At 45.2% G+C, this 16,929-nt stretch overlaps 1 protein-coding gene and 1 non-coding gene across 2 annotated transcripts in view; one reads left to right on the top strand and one right to left on the bottom strand.

The window, feature by feature from the left end:
* APCDD1 (APC down-regulated 1) overlaps positions 1–9,479 on the bottom strand; it is a 109,132-nt gene extending 99,653 nt beyond the window's left edge. Inside the window, exons 1-4 of the mRNA XM_049619569.1 lie at positions 9,326–9,479; positions 7,195–7,335; positions 5,434–5,578; positions 742–989 (exon numbers count right to left, since the gene is read on the bottom strand). Coding sequence (XP_049475526.1) covers positions 742–989; positions 5,434–5,578; positions 7,195–7,335; positions 9,326–9,479 — 688 coding nt within the window. The remainder of the gene's footprint in view (positions 1–741; positions 990–5,433; positions 5,579–7,194; positions 7,336–9,325) is intronic.
* TRNAQ-UUG (transfer RNA glutamine (anticodon UUG)) lies at positions 6,514–6,599 on the top strand. The gene has a single exon. It is a non-coding gene; the product is annotated as a tRNA-Gln (tRNA).
* Positions 9,480–16,929: the final 7,450 nt, after the last annotated feature.

Below are 16,929 nucleotides of genomic sequence, written 5' to 3'. Positions count from 1 at the left end.
ACCTCAATATGCACATGTCCCTTTCCGGCATTGAGTACTCCTGACCCAAGGACTATTCTGCCCTTGGAGGAAAGGCACCTGATTTGTCCCTCGGGGGTTCCACGGAGGAATCCTTCTCACTGGCCGAGTGACCCACTTATATAACCCACTTATATCCACTGAACCACTTTCTCAGAATTTTCAGGGGAAAAAAAAGTTTTCTGTGGATTTTGAAGCTGATTCCGGACCCCGATGTCCACTCACAAACTGTTAGGAATGCTGCGTCCCATGGGAACACCAGGCACCCAACTACTTATGCTCCCACTCAGCACGGCCATCCTGTGTTCCCTCCCAGGACCCCCTGCCAATCTCTCCCTTGATGTTTTCAGCGGGCCTAAATAATGTCCAGACTCACAAGCAGAAGGAATTGCAGTCAGAGATCATTTTGAAGTTTAATGTCTTGGAACATTTTTCTTTCAAATTTGTTATTTTAAGCACACATTGTGATTTAATGACTCTTTTTGGGAGTTCAGTTTGCGGTTGAGGTCCAAGCACTGAGGAATGCATGTTTAATTTTTTTCATCTTATAACGAGCATTTCATCTTAGACTAAATAGATGCACATTTCAGAAATCCCACAGAATCGCAGAGAGAAACACTGATGTTTATATAAATGCTTGCATGTTTGAGGGAATTTCACTAAAGGAAACAATCAGAGCTGGCTCCAAAGGCTTTGTGGAACTTTGCAAAGTTCTTAATTCACCTGCGCCGATCCCTGCCACATCTATGTTCTTACATGGGACTTTATGCACATATGTAGCACTGAACTTACTGAAGGACACCAGGTCTCCCCCATGGATTCTGATCTTTGTGACAATGAAGGCCGTGTCTTGTGCATCTGGACCCAGCACCTCGTTCAGTGAGCATTCACTTGCTGGATGGAGGCTGCACTCTGGCTGAGTTTGGACATAGGAGTGGTTTTTAATGCTCTCAAAGAAGCCGCGAAGAGAACTAGATGGACAAGGAGAGAGAGATTTATGGGGGAGGGGGAGGGGGGAGCGGTCTGTGACAGTCAAAAGCCCCCATTTTCCCCAGGAAGAGAGGAAAAGAAATGGACAACCTTGCTGGTTTTCTTATGGTCTTAACTGAGCCAAGGAAGGCTATGGTTTCGCTTGAGGAAGCGTCTCCCAACACCAGAAAGGTGGAGAGCTATTGGCCACGTAGGGAAAAAGGTGGTCTGAAAACTTCTCTTCTGTTGGCTGTGCTCAGTGGGCTAAATGTTTCTAGAAAACAAATCCGTGCCTTGCTCTGCCCCTGGATCAACAGCGCAGAACAGGCCCGCCATGCTAGTTGCACAATAAAGTGTGTTTAATTTTAATGAACAAGAAAGCAAATGAATGAATGCTCAGGGTGGGATCGAAAACGCACACGAATAGTTCCAGGGGAACTGTTCTCTGCCACGCGAGTAAGAAAAATTATTTAACAATGTGCACATGATTTCCCGGTCATATGCACAGAGTTCCTATAACCAATGATTGCCATTCCCTCTACTGGACGTGAATGTGCAAAAAAGTGGCAATATTACCCAAAGGGATGAGGAACATACACAGAGAAAGAGACGTTACGGATAAACAAGTTTTAGCTTGAATGCCGGTTCAGCCACACAAAGAGATTGGTTTTGAAAGAGTGGGTGACTTGAATGTCTGGAGAGTCTTCTAAGTTCAGTGAAGTCTATGACAATTGGAGAACAAATGTATTTTTTGGCAGAATTCTGCAGTGGGAAGAGGTAGGAAAAGAGGTTCACTCCCCGGCCCACCAACTGGCAAGGGAGCCCGAGCCATTTTAATGGTAGCGAGCGGAGCGCTGTCAGGGTTTCCAAGGGATTTTAATAGTCGTGTGGTCAGAGTTCCCTGAGTCAATAGCTCCCATTTCCACTCTGGCTGCCAGCTGGCCAAGTGGGGGACCACCTAGGTTGCATGCCCCCCAAAGAAATGGGGAAGCAGGTTCTCTTCTACAGTTTGCCTACCAACCGCTGTCTCTTGCTCCCTGAAATTCCGCCTAGTGACATGCCCTAACTCACAGTTTGCAACCAGTTAAAATATAAATACTACCAACAAAGGCAGGATCTTAAACTTTTGTTACTCCTTTCAAATTGATTTCTGCTTCTGAATGGGCTTTAGCACCTGTTTTGAAAACAGGGACGGACTGGGGAAAGGGAGGAGAGCAGAAATGCCCTGGTTAAGGAGCTCTCAAGGGTGATGTGAAACGCAACAGCCTTTTTCACATGCCGGCTCCTTCCCATGTGATTCTGGAGCTTCTCCCATAGTGAGGGAGAGTATATTTGTAAAAGTGGACTCTGAGCTTGGCCTCAGGTCTTGTCTTGGCCAATGGGATAGATGAAAGGCTTGGAAGGCGCTTGGGTGATTGGGCTTGATTGCTCTTACACATTTGTGTTGTCCTGAGAACTGCCTGAGTTAGCCTGGGGGAAGTTCAAAGACACTGGCATCAAAGCCGCAGGGCACCAGCCAAGGTCACCCTAGGGCAGCCAAAAGCCAGTCAAGTCCCAAGGGGCCTGTGTGAGGGAACGACCCAGATCAGTTGAAGACCTTAGGCTCAGAGACTAAATAAACGTATATTGTTGTGTGCCATCCACATGCTGGGGTTTTTTGTTGTGTGGTGTTGTTGTGATGATGGATAGCTGATATGCTGGAGAAGAAAGGGCCCAGAATAGAGAAGACTGAGAAGTACCAAGGCCAAGTTTGTGTCTCTCACAATTACAAACACATGGGCCTGCCTCCGCGTTTGGGCCACCAGAAGACAGCAGAACATGTAAACGTGATCATAACGCCACAGTCAGCCTGCCCTTCACAGTGGGGGAAGACTGGTACGTTCTCCCCCAAATATGGGTCTGTGATGCCCTGTCTTCATTAGAGGGGGTGGAAGGAGGGACCAAGTTTCGCTACCGTGAGTCAGTGACTGTGCTACACCTTACTCATTACCGCATCCAATCCTTCCACGGTCCTGTGAGTTGGGAATCATCTTCCCCACCCCACAGGTGAGAAGACTGAGACGTAGAGAGTTCAAGTAACCTGTCGGCAGGCAGCGAACAGTCCAGATTTTGCGGGCCGAGGGTACCCTCTGTCACAACTCAGCTCTGCGGTCGCAGCGTCAAAGTGGCTGGAAGACGACCCACAAAAGAATGAGCGCGCACCAGCGCACATGGAGTTATGAACGTGACACTGAAGCTCATGCAATTTTCCCACGTCACAAACGATATTCTTTTGATTTTTTTTTTTTCTTCGGCCATGGTAAAAACCATTCTTAGCTCACGAGCTATACAAAAATAGGCAGCCACCAGATAGGGCCAGAGCTCACCAACCCCTGGTGGAAATGTCAGGGTTTAGATGCAAAGCTATAAAACTCGGCAACTGGTTGGGAAGCCAGAAAGTCTTTGTGGAGGAATGTGGATGTTTCTTAGGTCGCGTGGCCTCCATTACTTAATGCCCTCCTGTATCAAACAGTGTGGAGGCTCCTCAAAAAGTTAAAAAGAGACCTACCCTATGACCCAGCAATCATACTGCTAGGAATTTACCCAAGGGATACAGGAGTACTGATGCATAGGGGCACTTGTTCCCCAATGTTTATAGCAGCGTTTTCAACAATCGCCAAATTATGGAAAGAGCCTACATGTCCATCAACGGATGGGTGGATAAAGAAGATGTGGTTTATACATATAGTGGAATACTACTTGGCGATGAGAAAGAATGAAATCTGGCCATTTGTAGCAACGTGGATGGAACTGGGGAGTGTGATGCTAAGTGAAATAAGTCAGGGAGAGAAAGACAGATGCCATATGTTTTCATTCATATGTGGATCCTGAGACACTTAACAGAAGACCATGGGGGAGGGGAAGGGGGGAAAAAAGTTACAGAGAGGGAAGGAGGCAAACCGTAGGAGACTCTTAAAAACTGAGAATAAACTGAGGGTTGATGGGGGGTGGGGGGGAGGGAAAAGCGGGTGATGGGCACTGAGGAGGGCACCTGTTGGGATGAGCACTGGGTGTTGTATGGAAGCCAGTGTGACAATAAATTTCATATTAAAACAGATAGAGATCAGGAAAATGGCCAACTCACTTTGGAATATATGAGACAAACATGCCAAACTTCTGACCCTTTATTTGCAGTGTGTCTTAGGATCAAGTAGATTGGCTCGGGGTGTGCGTGTGCATGTGTATGCATGTTCTCGTGCACATGAGTGTGCAGTTCATGTGTGTGCATTCCTGTGTGCATGTGCATTGGCATGTGAATATGTGCTAAAGACAGACTTTTAGTGAAGTAATGGCACACAATGAAAGGTAATATACATATAACATAGGTACATGGTACTATTATTGCCTCTGCATTGTAGATGGGGAAACTGAGGCTCAGAGAGGATAAGCCACTTGTTCTAATTTATTCCATAAGGGGAGCCAAAATTCAAACACCATGTGGCTTTGCTCCAGAATCAGTGCCTTAGCCACCGACTTGAGCCCCTCACTCTCCCGGGAAGAGACAGTCCCCTCTGGCCCCGGCTGTCCCGTGAAGCCCTTGCCTGCCACCAGCTCCCTCTGGATCACACTCTGCCTTAGGCTCCCCCACCACAACAAACAGGAAAATTAATAGTCACAAGATTAAAAGGACCAGCGTGGACTGTTTACAATCACGAGTGGAAAGCGCTGTTAGAAGACTGTCCCTTCCGCGGGCCTCTGGGCCGGGTTTGTGAAGTTCTGATGCATGGTGGGGTCTCATGTCATTCCCGATCAGTGATTATGTAAAATAAGCAGGTCCAGAGCTGTTATTTCATGTGCCGGCACATCCCATCGCCGGAGTTTCACCCATGAGGGTAGCCAGCTGCCCTTCCTGACTCTGGATGACATGCCTGCTGCCTTCCCTTCAGAATAAAAGCCCTGGTGTCTCCCACCTGGCTTGTTCACAGGGTGCTTCACCTGGAGAGAGTGCTCCTCTCCTCTGGGCCACTCCGTCCTGCCCATCCCCGCATCACCAGTCCTCTACTGGTAGACTCAGTGACTGTCCTCCCCTTGGCCCTTGACTTCCCATGAACAAGGCATAAAGCATTGTTCATTTTCTAGATTCTTCTCTCCCATGTTACACAGTGAAAGTGGACCCCTGCACGTGTTATATAAAGTAGGATTTGGAAACCCTGGTCTCCATTTCCCCATGCATCGGTTTGTTGGCCTTGTGAATTTGGACAAGACATTTCAATTTCTGAGACTTGACCCCCTTCTCCGTAGCATGAGTATTAGTAATCACTATTGTGAGAGCATTTTAAAAACTCTGAAGGCCCACTGGTAGATAAGCAAAAATTACATTTTGCCCACAGAGGGTCAGTAGCTCAGATTACAACAGCACTCATCAGTCAAGGAGGCATTTACTGCATCTGATCGCAGGAAAGTTACAAAGCTCGCTGGGCTGGGAACCCACAAAGCCTCCAGTTCCGGGGTAGGAACGTCCACCAGCCCAGCAGCATCCCTGCTTGGGTCCCAGCATCCCCTGCAGACACGCCGCTGCTCCCAATCATTTTGTTATCCAAATCTTTCAACGCTGATACACGGACATTTTAAAATCTGCAGCCACCATCTCTTCACAATCGGATTCTACGTTACTGACTCTTCCTAACCTACTGAAAGCGAAAAGCAGCGAGAGTTTTAAAATACAATGTGCAGGGGCGCCTGGGTGGCTCAGTCGGTTGAGCGTCCGACTTCGGCTCAGGTCACGATCTCGCGGTCCGTGAGTTGGAGCCCCGCGTCGGGCTCTGGGCTGACGGTTCAGAGCCTGGAGCCTGCTTCCGATTCTGTGTCTCCCTCTCTCTCTGCCCCTCCCCCGTTCATGCTTTGTCTCTCTCTGTCTCAAAAATAAATAAACGTTAAAAAAAATTAATAAAATACAATGTGCAATCAACAAACGAGATGCAAGAAATCATGCATGTTTGCTCCGTGTCTTTCAAAAATGTTTCCTTATCATAAAACAGGTATGATTTCATCTCAACCAATACAGCAATAACGACATGCAGGTTTACTTTTTCTCTTTTTTTTAAGTTTACTTATTTATTTTTGAGAGAGACAGAGAGAGGGCAAGCGGGGGAGGGGCAGAGAGACCAGAAACCCCAAGCGGTCTCTGCGCTGTCAGCAGCCAGGTCGGATGCGGGGCTGGAGCCCGCAAACCACGAGATCATGACCTGAGCCGAGATCAAGGGTTAGGTGCGTAACCGATTGAGCCACCCAGGCACCCCCATGTTTATCTTTCCTATTGGATCTTTTTTTCTCTTTAGGTTCTGGCAGCCACACTATTGACCTATGACGTTTATGCATGCTACACAGCACCTGTAGCACAGTGCTAGCCATACAAAAGAGAAGCATTACTGATGGAATCTTCTCAACGTGCTGGTCAACGTGTCAAGACTGGTCAAATGGGGTGTGACCAGATACTGAAAAATCTTACCCTCAGAAATGATCTTAAAAGTCATGAAGGGTTGGGGCGCCTGGGTGGCTCAGTTGGTTAAAGCGCCAGACTTTGGCTCAGGTCATGATCTCACGGTTTGTGGGTTCGAGCCCCACGTCGGGCTCTGTGCTGACAGCTCGGAGCCTGGAGCCTCCTTCGGATTCTGTGTCTCCCTCCCTCTCTGCCCCTCCCCTGCTTGTGCTCTGTCTCTCTCTCTCTCAGAAAATAAATAAACATTAAAAAAAAAAAAAAGTCATGATGGGTTGTTGGTAGGCTTAATGCCTGGGGTTGTTAACTTCTTTGCATCTTAGAAAGATTAATCAGGCAGTGGACTAGTGATGGTTTGAGGGGAATGATCAAGTCAGGAAGACCGGTTAGAAAGTTACTTAAATAATCCAGCAGAAGAAAGATGACTGTTTAAACCAAGACAGTGGAACTGGAGAAGGGGGAGTTGATTTTATGGTCACTTAGGGAAAACCGGTTGATGGCACTTACAGATCAGTTAGATGAAGAGGGCAAAAGAGAGAGAAAACTCCCAGGTCAAGATTAGGTAAATGGGGGAATGCAGTGATGGTATCCATAGGAGGGAAAATGAATGGGAAGCCATTTGTGGAGGAAGAGGGTGTGTTCAATTTTTGACATGTTGGTTTGAAGAGCTTTGGAGACATCCAGGGACAGGCATCCAGTAAACACTGGATAATGCATGTCAGACAGAGTACCAGCTTTCAGGTGGTTGCGGAAGCCATGGAGTTGAACGGAATCACCTAGGGGGATCGGGTGGCGTGTGAAAATAAGGCGGCAGATGAAGCCATAATGAATTCTAACATTTATGATGTGGACATAGGAAGGGGGCTGGGGAGCTGCAAGCAGGAACGAACAGGACTCAAGCAAGAGCAGTTCCCTGGGCGTCCAGGGAACTCGGACTGTCAAATTAAGGATGCCCAGGAGTGTCAAATACCGTAGAAGATTGTTAAAAAGTGAGGACCAAAAAGTGTCTGTTGGAATTTGCCATCCAGAAGGCAACTGAAGCTTTGTGACTTTAGTTTCACTTGAGAATAAATTATCTCTGTGTTCTTGTTCACTCTGAGATTCTCTAAGGCTACGATGGGTGGTGGCCGATGCACAAGGCCAAGAAAGAAACTTAAGATGAAAGTTCTAGATATCTCTGTCCCCCCAAATTCCTAATCACCATCTTCCTTGCCTAGCCAAGTTATGTCCCAGTTTAACATTATTGAGAATGCATTTCTATTTTGCTTTCTGCCAGATTGGAGGGCAGTTAAAACTGGGGTAGCATATGTGAAACCAGGATCGATCAGGTCTAGGAACCAGACTCAGCTCCAAATGACTGCTAATGTTGGCCGAAATCTCGATGCCAGTTCTCATTTTCCATGCAGAGGAATGGCAGTGAACTGGATTTCCTCTTTAACTATGTGGTCCGGTGCCCATCCCCTCAAGCAATGCAATAGTTTTCCCAGTGCTGAATTAAATGGTCCCATGTCCTGGCATTTGCGGGAAAGGAGGCAGGAAGTAATAAGCGGTGATTTCATTTGTTTCTACAAGTTACGGAAAATGTGTTGGGTCCTTCCTTGGGGTCTTGTATGAAGAAGTTGGGACTTAGCTATGACACGTAAAGCATCCCCTGTCCAAACACCATTGGCGATCAGCGCAAAGTGTCGCATGAACAAAATCCTCGAAAGGTCAGTTTACGTGTCATGCTGATGCACCTTGTTCGGTCAGGATTTAAAATCTATTCACGCTCCTTCTTTAAATGGCTTAAAATGGTCTCTGCAGAATGAGTGGGAATTAGCCAAGGTGTTGAACTCAACATGCACGGCCAGCAGGTTAAGAACCATTTCAGCACGGGGGAGCTGAGTTCATAACCTGGAGTAAGCAACATGTTATGATGATATTTTACTGCAAATTCTTCACTGGCTGCTAGAATCTTTGCGGCTGCCTAAGCTATTTCTCAGATAACTTTACTCCTTATTGCTCCAAAAATAAAGAAAAACTATGTACTGAAAGATCACTTAAAGTATATTTATTTCTGAAGGGAACGGAGTGAACTACAGATCTGACGTGCCTGTATTCGTTGTATCTCATATACATCACAGGCATACTCACACAGGCTGAAGTTGTTACCAATCCATGAATGGGATCTTGAATCACAAATGTTTGAGGACAAGTTCATAACTAGAATTGAAAAATCTCACGACTTTCCTTAACACTTTTTTTTTTAAGTTCTGAAGAGTTAGTTTCAAATGTCAATCGTGTAACTGAACTTTCGTTCTTAGAATTTGAGAGCCCCCAGTTTTTTAAGTTGCCTGGAGCCTAGATCCTTCCTTGCTTGGGGAGGGACACACCACGGGCTCAGTGCCTTCTCTCCGTCATGCCTGAACCAGAGAATTCTAGAGTTTTAACTGATTGTCAGGCTCATTTTATCCACAGCTGATTTTCATGTATTAGGGCAGGAATCGTTCTTTTTCACCTGTCTTTCTTTGGCTAACTCAATGAAATCAGCCCTCAAATATATCACGGGATTAGTGCAGGCACAGAGTTTTATTCTTAAAGACACAGCTCTAACTTTCTAATTTCTAATAAAATATCTTTATTAAAGCTTGCCTTTGATGCCCTGCTAATTTAAAGAAAAATTCAAATATCATAAACAGTAACAGTCCGCATGGAGCCTAAAGGACTCTAAGACCCATTCCAAAGGAAAAGTCTTTGCTGCAAATAATTTGATATTCACTACTGATCAAAGCCTTGTCGGAATCATGCTCAAAACAGTCAGACCAACCTTCCGGATTTTAACAGTTTAAGAAAAATACGTAAGTGGGCTTTATCTTTTGCTACCACGCAAACATTTTTCTAAGGTTGCTGTGGCTTTCAACTGGATTTGTAAAGATTTTGTGGCTGTCTCATGCAGGGCACGGCGCAGCGCGTTACGGGGCACCCCAGGACTGCTGGTGGACAAGATCCCCCACTCCCCATGATGGCAGGCCTCCATCCCAGCGAGAGGACGTGAACCCTGGAATTACTTTTCCTTCCTCGGGGACCAACAGAAACGTGAGTGGGTGAGCAGCAGAGGTCTGTTGGACGAACAGGCTTTACCCCCGGAGCTCACCCGAACACAAAAGGGTACACACCTGGAATCAGGGTAGCACCTACGTCCTGCTCTCGGAGGCCCAGGAGGCACACCCTGAGGCCGAGGCTGTTGGCTTCAAGAAACACTACACAGCGTGACACGCAGAGACGCGGGGGCCCGGGCTCGAGATGCGAAGGCAAGAAGTGACAAAAATAAACCTGTGAGCAGGCTGGGATCCCACATCACAAAGGGTTCTGGGAGGTTTCTGGAATAGCTTATGCCTCACTTCCCATCAAATTTGGATTAGCCATGGCAAAAGAGGAAAGAGAACAAATAAAGGAAATCCACAGATAATCCCCAAACCTCCACTTGAGCTAATAGTTTAAATTCCTTCGATGCCAAGTCAAGCCTTTCTTTGTTTACCAGACTTGATAATGAGGGACAAAATAAACCAATCTCATTTTAACCTCCTTCCCCTGCGTGTGGATGGAAGCAGGGAATGGGCTGAGGTAATCCTTAATGTGGGCGCATCTGCCTGAGCCCCACCTCGGGGTGGGGGGACGGCGATGAAAGAGGACTGCCTGTCCCCACCCGCAGCGGCACTGGCCACAGGGTAGCCTGAGGCGGAGTTGCCCGAAGCCAGCTGTGCTGGGGGGCAGGTATGGAGCACAGCCAGCAGGGCAGTGGGGGCCTCATGGCGGGGGGTGGGGGGGTGCTCTAGCTATCCTATTTGTGAGATGACACCGACCAGTGGAGCCCAACTCAGTCAGGAGCCACTAAGCAAGGCATGAATGACAGCAAAGAAGGGGGAAGAAGCTGAGAACATGAACGATCCGGGAGCAGCGTAGTGTTGAGGCAGAACTCTCTCCTGCCCTTCCCCTCTTGGACACCCAGTAGGTTAAGACCACAGGATTGGCAATGACATAGCCAGCCCCCGACTAAAAGTCTACTGGACGTGTCACTGCATTTTCACGGAGTCTGAAACCATAGCCCCAATTCCATTCACAGCAGCGAATGGCTTTCTTCACGTTTCCAGACATGGAGCCTCTCAGGGCCCCGGTCCCAAGATGCCCTTTCCCCGGTCAACCCTCTTGTGAGATGACTTCACTTGCCTTTTCTGATCTTCTCGGGTCATTTCGCCTGGGGGCACTTTCCAAAAGAGCTCCAGGTCTGCGGGTCTGGGCTGTGGCCCAGCTGTGTCACTAAGGAGCTTGGCTACCTCAGATATGGCACTGTTTTCTGCTCTGTTTCTTTGGCTTCGTCTGTAAAATGGGAATAAAATTAGCCGTCTCTCTTCAGCTCACACGGCTGATGCGGACTAGAGCAACTTGTCCTTTCTATTTAATGAACAAACTCTTGAGAATACATCTTAAGGATTTTCTTTCCTTCTCTCTTTCTTTCTCCTCCCTTCCTTTCCTTCTTCCCTCCCCCTCCATTTTTTTCTTTTCTTTTTTCTTCTCTTTTTGGAAGTCCCTTCCTTTCTTTCCTTCCTTCCTTCTTCCCTCCCTCTGTTTTTTGTTTTTTTTTTTTTTGGAAGTGACTCTGGAAGAAACTTCCAGCATTCCCCTATTGATATTCTGGTGCTCTTCAACTCTTTTCCATTTGGTAATAATTTTATAAATGTGTTCTGGAAAAAATTTTTAAAGATGAAATGATGTAAATACAATGAAACAGCGGATAGGAAAGTCTTTCACACACTAATACTCTACCAATGTAAGTCGGTGAGTTGTTATTAAACAAGTGGAAATCTTCTGGGGGCACAGGAGGTACAAAGGTCAGGTTGAGCCTCAAATTCCATGTAGTCTCAACGGGCCTAATTTTCATACAAATTCCCTCTAGAAAGTAGAAGCCCTGCACAGCCCCAGACGGATATTTATAACCACCCCAAGTTCTTTTCCTTTTGGTATCTGAAATGATTTAGCCTAAAAAGGAGCCTCAGTGGGCCTCTTGCCAGCTGTCAATAGTTTTAAGCTCTTAAGTCAGTATTGCCCCTGTCTTTCTCCTTGAAAAGAACCAAAAATCCAGCCTACTAGTTAATTGCTAAGCCCTTAAAGAGTTCCTAGTTCAAGAAGTCAACTCACCCTACCCTGCTCAGTTATCCTCACTCTGAGGACAGAAAACGCGCCCAGCTCTTTCCCAGTCCCCCTGGATGATCTGCCCCCTCCTCCGCCTCAGTCGGTGGGAGAGAGCCAGGGGCGGAGGCAGGAGGAGGCAGACAGCACTGCCCACTCCCCACAGCTGCTGAGGCAGAGAACGTGCTCCTGGTTGGAGAAAGAGAGGGGCCTCTGGCCGCGTCTCAGGCCAGTGGAGGTGCTGTAGGCAGCACCCCTCCTCTATCTCCCGAGTACCCCGTTAGTGTTGAGGCACCTCCTCCAGTTGGTCTGTAATCTTCTCAGTAACCCCCTCTCAGAGCCCCGTGCTCCAGGGGCACAGGTGCAAATGGCCTGTGGCCTGGAATCCCCATACCCTCGTGCTTCCTCCTAAGGGAGGAGGCAGATGCCCCTACAGCACATCCGGGCTTCCTGAGCGAGCACTGCTACATCAAACAACATCTGCACATAAACCTTGTCGGAAGTAACACTTCCACGGGAGAGTTTAGGGAGCTATTCAGGGAAAACAAAACAGGGTCAGCCTGTTCCGTTCTGTTTTGTTTTGCTCTCTTCTCTTCCGCTCCCTCTTCTTCCCCCTTCCCTTTCTCTCCCCCACCGTCCCTTCTCCTTCTGGTGTGTTAGGACGTTAGGTGCAGCTCATCCGCAGAATTAAAACGTAACTGTTACGATTATTGTTATTCGGGTGTTTTGCAGGAACGCAGTGATGAGTGCCAGCCTGAGGGCCTCGCCAGCGCGGCCCTGGGCTTACCTGGCAGCTGGGAGGCTGGCACAGGCCGGCCCACAAGCAGCAATGCACAAGGAGGGGAGCACCCCCGGTCTCCGAGAGAGGGTCTTGGGTTTTCAGATAGCTCTTTGTGCTCCTCAAGGTATTTGGCTAGCCTTGGCCGTTTGGTGTCCCTTGAACTTTTTATAAAACATGAGACTCCTTCCACATTAGGCATTTTGAAATCCAACCACTTTTGAAGACCATCTGTTATTTAGTAACGTGCAAATTACCAATAAAGAATTCCAGATTTCTTTTTTGCAAACCCAGCTATAAACAAGTGCTCCACATGCCGAAATGGAAGTCATTTTCCCTTTGAAATCTCATTAAATTCTGCACGATTGGAAGAGACTGAGGCAGAAGCAGATGCCAGGGAGCAGCACTACTGCACACATCATAACACGAAGCCAAACACCGACAAGTCTTCGGGAATCTTCCGCCTGCTTCCTATGGACTCTCCTCCCGCTGCACATTCACTCCAGTATCTTATCATATGGTGCCTGTGTGTGCCCAGAAAACCCCTGAGGGCCGATCTGTGTGCCATAGTCTTATGTGTTCTTTTAACCAGTGAAAACATGGGCAAAGTATGATTTCTTGCCTGCAGAACAGTGGGATAGCACAAATAAAAATTACGTTGGGCTTGTTTATTCCTAACAGGTTGTTGGGAAACCCAATTTCCTCCGTGCTTCAGTAACCAAGTTGCTGCCGGTTCATAGAACACTCTGCGGGACGTCCCTGCAAAATGGTTCTGAGGGGAGCGTTTATGGGAAGCAGGAGAAAATGGTAAGGAGGGAAGTCTTAGCTGAGTGGATTGCAGCTCACACCAAAGTTAACTGTTTGTAATCTTGGGGCAAAATCAAATTTCCGGGGTCGGCCTTCAGGCAGAAGAATTGGGATATGGGTCAAGTTCTCTGGGACTCGTCTCTCTGTTCTTTTCTGAGGTATGCCACTTGGAGCCCTAATTCTCTTATACAGGCAAGGTCAATAAGTTTAAAAGCAAACCCTTCAGTTTACTTTATTTTCAGTGAGGACTGTTCTTTATCTATTGAAAAAGAAATTCATTCTGGAGACCAGGTAAATATGAACTCATTGAAAGTCAGAGGGTTTTGTCCTCTAGTAATGACTAGAAGTTTGGCCACCAGAATTGCGCCACCAGATCGCATTTATAAAGTCTGCACAAAATACGCACACACACACACACACACACACACACACAAGTAGCACTAGACAGCTCCCCAAAACAAGCAGAAACTGAAGGAAAGTTGGCCTTGAACGATGAAAACTGAACTGGGAAAAAATGTATGAGTTTTCTATTGCCGCAACGATGAATCACTGCAAATTTAGTGGCTTGAAACAATACACATGTATTTTCTCGTAGTTTCTGTAGGTGAGACGTCTGGGGACATTTTAGCGGGATCCTCCATCAGGGTCTTACCGGACCGCAATCAAGGGGACAGCCAGGGCTGCAGTTTTGTCTAAATTGTGGAGTCTTTTGCAGCTCACAGATTGTTGGAAGAAGTCAGTTGCTTTCTGCTGTGGAACTGAAGTGTTCGGGTCCTAGAGGTTGCTCACTGTGCCCTGCCATATGGTCTTCCCCAGTATATGGAGGTTGCCTCTTTAAGGTCAATAGGATAGCATCTGCTGCTCTTGGCTCTCTTTCTTTTAAGGGTTCACATGACTAGGTCAGGCCCACCTAGGATAATCTTCCCTTTGGTTAATTCACTGTCAACTGATTGGAAACTTTAATTATGTCTAATTAATTCCACATAGTTAACCTAATCACATGAGTGAAATCCCATCCTATTCACAACTCTGCCCCACACCTAGGGGAGGAGATTATCCAAGGCATGTCCACTAGTGGTGGAAATCCTGGGCCACCTCAGAACTCTACCTACCACAGTGAAATTTAAATGCTCGATGGCACTCCCCCAATTTGCACTGCAAGCCTCGACAGTCTTATACAAGTTTAAGGAATCAGAAGTCAGACTTCACGTCTGACAGGATGACTGGAGGATTTAGAGAATTCCATAAGGAGAGAAACTACAGAGAGAACAAGCCCATAACTCTGCATATAAATTCTTCCTGAATAATAAAATCTTCTAGCTATTGAACCAAGGGTGTACTTGGGAGACTTCAAGAGGCCTGGCAAACAAAGCAGCTGGGAGCTAAAAGAACTGAGACATTTCACCTGCTGAACACCACAGGAGATACTATTTGGAGACCTGCCTGAATAGAACTTGACACTTCTCAGAGGAACATAACTAAATCCAGAGTCTCTACACGTATCATTAACAATATTCATGATACAATAAAAATTTACTAGACATACTAAAAAATAACACAAGTGACCCTAGCCAAGAGAAAAAAAAATCAATAAATACAGACTCCAGGATAAACTAACATGAAATTAGCAAACAGGACTTTAAAACAGTACTTATAAAGTTGTTCAAGACCCTACAAGGAATAGTGCCACCACTGCTCTCATTTTCTTTGTATTCACATTATCTCCTTGCTTATATTTTTATTTTAAATCCGTCTTGTTACTTTAAGTGACTTTCTAACCTGCAGCATTTAGCTGGACTTTTTTGTCTTAGTACAATCTGAAAAGGTCTGGTTTGCAATAGGAAAACAGCCTTCTTCATGTTTATTGTAATAATTTTTATTCCTTATATGTTAATTTATGAATATTATTTCTCCTACCTGCTTTGTCTTTTTCTCATTTTTGTTTGTATGATCAGGTTTCATTTACTGTCCCCTTTCCTTCTGTTAAAGGTTTTTTTTGTCTTCCCTGATGTCATAAGCTTTAGATACTTTCAGGGCTCCAGTATTCTCTCTCAACTCCTCACTCATTCCCAGACAAGATGTTATGTCTTTTTTCATTTCCTTTCTTTCGTCTTTATCTCCCCACCTCAACATCTAGGTTTTGCTGAGATATATATTGCACTCAATTTATCAAAACCCACTTGTAGTTGTTGTCTGTTTTTTTTTTTTAATGTTTTTAAATGTTTACTTATTTTTGAGAGAGAGAGGGCATCAGTGGGTGAGGGGCAGAGAGACAGGGAGACACAGAATTTGAAGCAGACTCCAGGCATTGAGCTGTCAGCACAGAGTCCGATGTGGGGCTCGAACTCGTGAACTATGAGATCATGACCTGAGCTGAAATTGGACACTTAACTGACTGAGCCATCCAGGTGCCCCATGTTTTAAGTATTCTTATGTTGAATTCATATTGCATATTCTTAGGAAGGTTATCTTTAACTGTTAGATTATCTATATATATCTATCTAGTCACTTATTTCAAGTTTCATTGCTTGTTATTTCTCTTCTCCTTCTCACCTTTCCCTTTTTGATTCACTTGTTCTTTGTTTAGAGCTCTTTAAAAATTATTTTCCTAATCGGTATACAAGGGTGGTACAGTCTCTGAATCTTTTAATATTTTCAGATATTTTCTTTCAACCTGACAAATGAATGAGATATTTGTAATATAGAATTCTTCAGCTGCAATACTTATTCTTTCTAGTCTATAGATAGTATTCCACCATTTTCCAGTATTCTGGTGCTATACAAGAAAATCTCTGTTGCACTTCCGATTCTTTTTGCTTTATACATAAATTTTTCCTTATATCTGAAAGTCGTCATATTTTCTATTTTTCCTCAGAGTATGATATACCAACGTGTATGCCTTTTCTCATTCAATCTGCCTGATGCTCAGGGATTATGTGCAATTTGAACTGTCACGTTATATTTCACTTGTGATTATTTTATCTAGGTTCACAAATAAAGTTAGCCTCTAATTTTCTTTTATTTGTGGTCCTTGTTGGATTGTGGTACATACTTTGTAAAATTAATTTCCTATCTTCAGGAGCAGCATCTTTTAGGTTTGCATGGGGAACGTCAACTCCTTGAATGTTTGATAGACTTTATTTGTAAAGCCAATATCAGGCACTTCTTGAATTTTATTTATCTAGATAAGGTTAAACAGATGTTTGTTTACCATTTTAATTAATTTAATGGTTATTGACCTACTTGGGGTTTCTATTTCCCTTCTTGCATTTTTCCAGAAATTCGTTTTATCTAGGTTTTCAGATATATTGGAATATGTTTGTTTATAATATTCATTCCCAATTTAAAAAACCATTTGTTATATCTAAGCTTATTTCCCCACGGTCCTTTTTAATTTGGCTTATTTGTGTTTTTTTTCTTTTTCTTTGTGATCATTGTTTTCCAGAGATCTAACTTATTAGCTTTTCAAAGAACCAGATTTTGTTACTTTACCCTGTGTTTTTGTTGTTGTTGTTGTTGTTGTTGTTGTTGTTATTCTTGGCTTTATAAATTTCTGCTGCTATATTTCTTCCATTAAGGTTTCTTTGGGTGCACTGTGTTATTTTTCTTACAGCAACTTGAGTTGGCTCCTTAGCTCATTTATTTTGAATTTTTCTTGGTTTCAGACATACATATTCACAACTATTAATTTCTCATCTGATCCCACAGATTTTGG

This window comes from Panthera uncia (genome assembly GCF_023721935.1).
Source record: "Panthera uncia isolate 11264 chromosome D3 unlocalized genomic scaffold, Puncia_PCG_1.0 HiC_scaffold_8, whole genome shotgun sequence".
NCBI lineage: Eukaryota > Metazoa > Chordata > Mammalia > Carnivora > Felidae > Panthera > Panthera uncia.
Note: the sequence above shows the minus strand (reverse complement) of the source record. Positions and strands in the feature narration are given on the sequence as shown.